This window comes from Quercus lobata, chromosome 2 (genome assembly GCF_001633185.2).
Source record: "Quercus lobata isolate SW786 chromosome 2, ValleyOak3.0 Primary Assembly, whole genome shotgun sequence".
Classification (NCBI taxonomy): domain Eukaryota; kingdom Viridiplantae; phylum Streptophyta; class Magnoliopsida; order Fagales; family Fagaceae; genus Quercus; species Quercus lobata.
Genome location: NC_044905.1, coordinates 28,696,368 through 28,704,373, shown reverse-complemented (window position 1 = coordinate 28,704,373; position 8,006 = coordinate 28,696,368). Strand labels below are relative to the sequence as shown.

General features: G+C 39.3%; 1 protein-coding gene across 1 annotated transcript; it reads left to right on the top strand.

The window, feature by feature from the left end:
* Positions 1-6,220: 6,220 nt before the first annotated feature.
* LOC115962544 (protein phosphatase 1 regulatory subunit INH3-like) lies at positions 6,221-6,580 on the top strand. Its single transcript, XM_031081401.1, has one exon. The coding sequence runs from the start codon at positions 6,221-6,223 to the stop codon at positions 6,578-6,580; it is 360 nt and encodes a 119-aa protein (XP_030937261.1).
* The last annotated feature ends 1,426 nt before the right edge of the window (positions 6,581-8,006 follow it).

The window sequence follows — 8,006 nt, the reverse complement described above, 5'->3', positions numbered from 1 at the left end:
ACCTCCCAACTTGCCTTTGATATAAACTTCTCCTTCCACCCCATCACACGTTTGAGAATTTTTTCTTGTAATTCTTTAAAGGTGTTCACTCTTGATTTACCACATGTCATTGGTAGACCAAGGTATATATCACTGTTTGTCATTACTCTAGCCCCTAATTGATGTCGAATCACTCTCCTTATTTCGGGATTTGTGTTCTTGCTAAAAAAACAAGGAAGTTTTTTGGCGATTGATTGCTTGTCCCGATGCTACCTCATATTGGCCAAGAATGCTCAATAGTTGTTGACACTCTCCAACCATGGCTTTGCAAAATAGTAAACTATAGTCTGCAAATAGAAGGTGGGAGATGCACACCCCATTTTGGCTAGACATAATTCCATTGATCACACGATTCTCTACTGCCTTATTTAGTAGTGCCAAGAGGCTTTTAGCACAAAGGAGGAAGAGGTAAGGAGATAGTGGGTCTCCTTGCCGAATGCCCCTAGATTGAGTGATCCAGACCTTTGGTTCCCCATTGATAAAGACTAAATAAGAGGCTGTGGTGATTGTCTCCATGGCCAATTTCACCCATCTTTGATCGTTTTTTTACATAAGAAAATGAACAAGATGATAAGTCCGTCCAACCTATTTACCCAATTTACTTGGAAGTAGAACGAGATGATCCATTGAGGGGAGGGCGGTGGGAAGGAGGGAACAATAGAGGCGCTACTTTGACAACGCTGTTTTCTTGCAATGCTGCAAAGGCTTTTTCGGGAATCTGCCTTTCTATTTTGAGCTTTCTTGATTCCCATGGCTTTGAATGAACACGTCTCATCAATAGATAGAAATCTCCGATTTCCCCTTACAATCGATTTGAAAATAGCACGTTCATATTGCTTTTCGTTCATTTCCGCCACGCCAACATAGCCGCCATAATAAGAAAAGCGGGCGAAGCAGCTAGAAGCGCTCGCTTTTAGCCCTTGATGAATTCTTATTCACGAATGAATTTTTATTTTGGGAAAGCCAACAGAAAGATTCGATTCTGACTTCGTAGAGCCGGTGCTACTGTTGAACCCCAATTTCTGCATAATACCCTGCAAAAAAGACCACTCCACCCGATCATAGGCTTTGTTAATGTCCAGCTTAATCGCCATATGGCCCATCTTCCCTCTTCTTCTGTTTCTCATTCTATGCAAAATCTCATAGGCAACTGTTGTATTACCAATAATAAGATGGTTTGGCATAAAGACACTCTGAGAGTCAAAAATCACGTTAGGCAAGATATGCTTCAATCGATTAGCAATAACCTTTGAAATTATCCGAGATACAACATTACTTAAGCTAATGGGTCTATAGTCTGCCAGGTATTTGGGATCTTTCTTTTTTGTGATTAAAACAATATGTGTGTGGTTCATTTTTTTCAACATATGGCTAGAGTGTAAAACAGATAAAATAGCTTCAGTAACATCATTTACTATGATATGCCAATATTTCTGAAAGAAAAAAAGGGGACATACCATCTGGTCCGAGTGATTTTGATGGGTGCATTTGAAAAAGGGCTAATCTGACTTCATCAGTAGTGTACGGACAAGTGAGGCTCTCATTCATGTGTGGGGTGACTTTTCTTTGAACTGATTGTAAGACACTCTCAATGTTTTGTGGGTGGGCTGTGGAGAAAAATTCCTGGAAGTATGATTCGGCTACTTAGGCAATTTGCTCATCAGAAGTGCACCACCTTTCTTCAGTATCAAACACTCAGGAGATATGATTTTTTCTTCGGCGTTGGCTGGCTCGGTTGTGAAAGTATTTTGTGTTCTTGTCCCCTGCAGGTAGCCAAATTGATCGGGATCTTTGTCATCAAAAAAGCTCATCTTGGTGGATAATATTTATGATTTCAGCTTTGAGGTTTTTGATGGAGCGTAAATTCTCGGCTCTATTATATAAGCACAACTCTTCTAGCATTTTTTGTTTTTCTTGCAATTGTGGTTTTAAGAGTCCAAAGGTATGTCGGCTCCAATCAACAAGGACAAATCTGCATCTTTTTTTTTTTTTTTAAACATCCTTGCCATTGGGCTTTCATGAGGTACATTTGATTCCCAAGCCACCTGTATGATATTTGCACAATCTGGGTGAGTGGCCCATCTCTCCTTAAATCTGTGTGGTGTTTTCTTCTTTATGGTGAGCTAAGGCCGAATGTGAGTAGTAACAAGGATTGGGTTGTGGTTTGAATAGGATGCCTCTAAATGAGTGACTTGCACTTGAGCAAATTTATCCCTTCATTCAATCGTGGCGCATGCCCTATCTAATCGTTCCTGCACTAAATCATCACGCCCATTAGTCCATGTAAAGATATTACCTCGGTAACCCAAATCCACCACTCCACAATGCAAGAGAGCTTCTCGAAATTGCTACATGGGGGCCAATTGTTTAGGTAGCCCACCTTTCTTATCTTCTGATTAAAGGATTTCATTGAAATCCCCAAGGCAGAGCCAAGGGCCAGACTGTCTGGAATGGAGATGTTTCAGGAGTTGCCATGATTCTTACTTCCTATGTTCCTCCGGCCAACCATAGAATCTTATTAATCGCCATAGGTTGGCTGGGTCATCCTTGATGAGAGCATCAATATGATTTAAGGTGAAAGTTTGAATGTGCAACTCAATCTCCTCCATCCAAAGCAGTGCTAGGCCTCTACTGCATCAAATACTAGGTACCACAAACATACATTGATAGGGTAAGTCAACTTGAATCCGTTTCATCTCTTCTAAAGATCGTTTTGCTTCCATTAGAAACAAAATTTTGGGAACAAGCACTAAGTGTAAGAGTACATCTGCTTCTCGTTGGTTCCCAAGCCCTCGGCAGTTCCGGCTCATGAGTTTCATTGTTCTTGGTCGGGCTGCCTGGCAGCCTCCATTGTTGGGTTGTTGAGGTTTTCTTTTTTTCTTCCATTCTTTTTCTTCTTTTTACGTTTTGGATTTCTTCTTCATCACAGACATTGACTCCAGGTTGAGCTCTCTTTGTTTTGCAGGAGCTTTGGTGGCTACGGTTTGTTTTAAAGTTTGGGGTGCGTTGAATTCTTTTCCATGTTGCATTAATTGGTGCCCCACATAACTGACTTTGTTTTTCCATATCGGATGACTCCTCACATGACTGTGTTATGTGAATTAATTGGTCAGCATGTGGGTTTAGCTCATCATAAGTGACAGGCACGTTAATGAGTGTTGATTTCAACGCATGTGATTCATTACTCTCTGCAACGGTAATCTCCATACCCATGATTTCCGTCTGCTTATCAATATCCCCATTAATTCTATCTGATTCCAAGATTTTCGCACCCATTAAATTCTCCTTCATTACTTTCTCACAACCACCAACTCAGTTTTCTTGAAAATACGCTGCCTGAGATTGATGCGAGTATTTAAGTGTTGAGCCATTATCCTTCCTCCCATAAATGTCATTATTTCCTGCCACCTCATCATGGGAATTGATTGAAACCGTTGCTTTCTGGGGTGGTTCCGGTGCTGGTGTAGGTGGTGGTGCATTGGTTTTGGTCCGTTCTACTCCCATATCCTTCTGATGAAAACCCGCTTTCAGCCAATCTCCATATGGTTTCTCGGCCTGCTGTGAGGTCCCCTGGTCAAAGCAGTCCTTCACCTCATGGCCGAATTTACCACATTGGTAGCATAATCTCAACAATCATTTGTACTTGAAGCCAACTCGCACCTGATCACCCTCAGGATTTGCTACCCATCCCCCTTGACAATTGGCTTTTCCAGAGAGATCCCAACCCGAATTTTGATGAAATGAGCTTGATTCGATTGGAAAGTCTTGTTATCCACCTCGTACACATGACCTAAACCTTTGCCAATTTCCTATCCCGCCTTTTCATTAATCAAGTCAAAGGGTCAGCCCCACACTTGAACCCATATAGGAAGGGTTGAGAAAATGACCGAGTTTGCCGTCATGCCCTCTCTCCCATCTTTTGAGAACCAAAAGATTGTTGTTGAAACTCCAAGGGCCATTATCTAGTACCCAAGTTAATTGGCTCTTTAGCTTAAATCGGAATTGAAGTAGCCCTTCCCCCACATCCACAATCCTCAGGTCATTTCCAAGCTTACACGCAGATCGTAGTAATGCTTTTGCTGCTCTCTAGTTGTATGGTCTGTTAGTTAGGAATCTGCCTAACAGTGTGAGTGAACATTCTTCAATAGTCTTCTCTTTGTGGGCTAAGTTTATCTTCACTACTTTGCTCTCTTCCTTCATGGGTTGTATTTTTTGTAGCCTCTCAATGAAGTCTGAATCCATTCTATGTTCCCTGAGATTACACATTACCTGGGCGCCGTGGAAAGAAAAAGCTCACCTAGAGTGAGGGAGAAAAGCTCCTACGTAGAGAGGAGAAAGAATCCAGCTACAAAGTCTCAAACCTCATTCTATTGCTCCTCAGCCTCATCTCACATGGACTCCCAACGAATTTAGATGAAAAAATTCATGGAGTTCTCAATTTCTCGTACATCTTAGCCCAACTTAATAACTTGATTGTTGATCTTACGTCAATGGTGAGAACCTCCTTGGATTGTAGGTCCTTCCCTGTACTCTACCTCAAGATGCATAGTACTACCATAAACTTTGTGGGACCGTCCATGCTTTTGCATTAAATCGGGTCACAGGCCTTTTCAGTCACAATTGATTTCATTTCCCCCACTCTTTTTGATCTTGTATTTTAGAATAAGAAAGACACGAGTGATAGTGAGAAAATTTTGAAAGTATAAGCTACGAAGCACGGGTGCGTTTTGGGACTCGGATGCGGGTGTGGGACTCGACAATTTTTGAAAAAATAGGGTGCGGGTGCGGGTGCGGCGGGACTCGGTGATTAAAAAATGATTAAAAATATTTTTATTTATATTTTCTATATATTTTTACTATTAAAATATTCTTAAAAAACACATTAATATATTTGATTCACAAAACAAAGAAAGAATAAGGCAAGAAACGCATCTGTGGTCAGAAATTCGACCTCTTCGGCGAGTTTCAAGGCCGATTTCGGCCTGTTTCAGCCGTATCGGCCGTATCGGTCGCCGGCCGATATGTACCGATATGGCCGAAACAGGCCGGTTCGGCGCGAATCGAAGCCGATTCGGCGCGAATCGAGCCGAGTCGGCGTGAATCTGAGAGAAAAAAAAAAAAAGCAGATGTGGCACCGACGCGCGGTCTACCGCGTTGGATGCCGCGTCCCGCGTTGCGCCGCGTTGGACTCGGGTGCGGCACCCTCCCAGCCGCGTCCGTGCATTCTAGAGTATAAGTCTTCCTTGCAAATCAAGTTTAACAAAATCAACTTCCAAGTGGGATGAGTTTTTTATTTTTTTTTAGTTATCATATCAACAGGTACTTTCTTAGAACTGGAATTTTGGAAAGCCAGATTTTATACTTGAAACTTGATTTTTCACAAAGTGGAGTAACAAAGTACACTACTTAAATAATTTTCATAAGTTGCTCATGAGCAAGGTACTCTTTCCCGCTTTTAGTCTTGATGGAGTATGTTTCACCGGATATTAATAATGTAGTCTTAGCTAATTTACCAGCTCATTAATAAATTTCAAGCGGGTTTTTTTCTAAATTAAAAAAAAAAAAGTTTCATAAGAACTTGTTTGTAATTTAAAAAAAGAAAAGCAAAAATGTTTTTTAATATATATATATATATATATAGGACAAAGTTTAGTTACAAAATTAGTTATAAAATTAGACTACAATCTTACTCAATAAAATAAACATTACTACATATTTTGAAAATCTAACCGTTGAATTGCATGTTTTTTATGCTCTTAATACATATCAAATTTTGTATCAATTTAATTTTTTTACTATATGATCTATAAATTTATTTTTTATGTATAATTTTAAATTACAAAAATTTACAATTTAAACAATTTATTGATAATATAACTGTTAATCTTCAATTTTTGTAACTAAACTCCCAAAAAAAAAAAAAAAAACAAAAACAAAAACAAAAACAAAAACAAAAACAACGCAGAGAAAAAGACCCGATTGGGTACACTCCAACCGGATTCTTGACCAATTCAAGTCCACAACCAGCATCCTTTCTCCACCCAAATATATATATGTTTTTAAATTTTTAATTAAAAAAAAAAGCAACCAAACTGCATACAGAGAGAGGGAATCGATTTAAAAGAAAAGAAAATTCAAGAAAAGCCGAACCTTCCGGCAGTATTGTTGTATGGCGAGACCCATGAGCGCCACCGCGCGACCAACACAGTCCTCGTCACCCTCCGTGACCGTCACTACCACCGTCGCATCTCAGTCCCAACAACCACCCCATCAACATCAACAACAACAACAACAACAATCACAACCTGAAACCCTAGTCCTCCGCCTCAACCGCAAGAAGAAGAAGGTGACTTGGAAGGAAGACACCGTGGACAACGAGTTCATGCAGAAGAAGAGCTCCAAGAAGTGCTGCATCTTCCACAAGCAGAAGCCCTTCGACGACGACGATACTGACAGCGACAGCGACCACGATCCCGATCCCGATCACGATCACGATCACGACCACGACCACGCTTCTTGTTCTTCTTCCCATCACTCATGATTCTCACTCGTAAGTCTACGCTTTTTTTTTTTTTTTGGAAAGATTCTATTCTATGTGGCTTTGATTATGGAAAAAAACGCTCCTAGGTTTTGTTAACTAATTTGAGGATCATATTGATTGATTGATTGGTTAAACCTTTGGTTTATTTATTTATTTCTGGATTTTATGCTTGGAAATTGTCCTCAAGATCTGTGCACTTTTGTCAATTTTGTCCATTTCATGGTTCATATTTTATTTTCTGAATCTAATGGAGTACAAACTGCCAATTTATTTAAGATTTTAAATGACGTGCGAGTTTATACCCCTCTACATGTGTAAAATTTAATCTGAATTGTGAAATGGAGAGGATCCTTTTCGAATTTATCAAACTTTGTTGAGTCGGGACGAATGATGTTAGCACTCTTCCTCAATCTCATTAGAGATTGCTCATTAAATTGAGTGAAGGGGGCTCGACTCATGCATACGGGAAGTATACAAGATAAACACCAATTAGTTACAAATGAAAATTTCAAATATCTATCAACCTGAGTAAATAAGAGAAAGAATATTGTCGCGAGGTTGAAATCCATTTGAATAACCAAGTCGGTTTGGTTAATAAGGAATAAGTTGTTGAAAGCTTGAAGACGAAGGAGCTGGTTGAGTTGATCAGTGGGATTGGTTAGGTACGTTTCAGAAATGTGCTTTCCCCTTCTGTCTGATCACTCAATGTGTAGATTTCTATCCTTGATTGTTCATCCCAAATATATTGGCTCTTATTTTTTTAACATGAATCCACTTATTAACTTGTTTTTTTCTGATCCTACTTTGTTCACTTGTTTACCGTATCTAGGCAGTTTTTTCCTTTAGCAACTTTAGACTCACTGATGTTGCTAAGCTGCAGGAAATTTATCAAAATCAATTTCTATCATTCTTATTGCTAAGCTGCTGGAAATTTGTTTACTTGGAATAAAGCCTTTATTCCAAGGACTATGACTCTAAATAGCATATTCCTAGAATGATCAGGATTACTAAAAAAAAAAAAAAAAAAAAAAAAAAAAAAAAAAAAAAAAATAATAAGACTCGTGGCCTTTGGTACAGCCTAGGACAGCCCTTCCAAAAAATCTGAAAATTACTAAATTTTCCTTCTTCTAGTAAACTTAATTAAAACTATATTTTTAACCTAAAGACCTTAATATTAAGACATTAATAACAAAAGTATTATTAGAGCTATGCAAGATTGGGAGTTGGAGCTTTTTTTTTTTTGGGGGGTGGAGGGGGGGTTGTTTATGGATTTAATCTACTTGATTCCTGTGAGAAGGAATGGGAAGGATAAGTTCTTTTGGAGGTCAGCTTAAACATGGGGGGTTTGAGGTTGGCAGATACTATTGGTCTTTGATTTGTACTACTGATATGTCATTTCCATGGAGAAGTATTTAGAGGTCAAAGG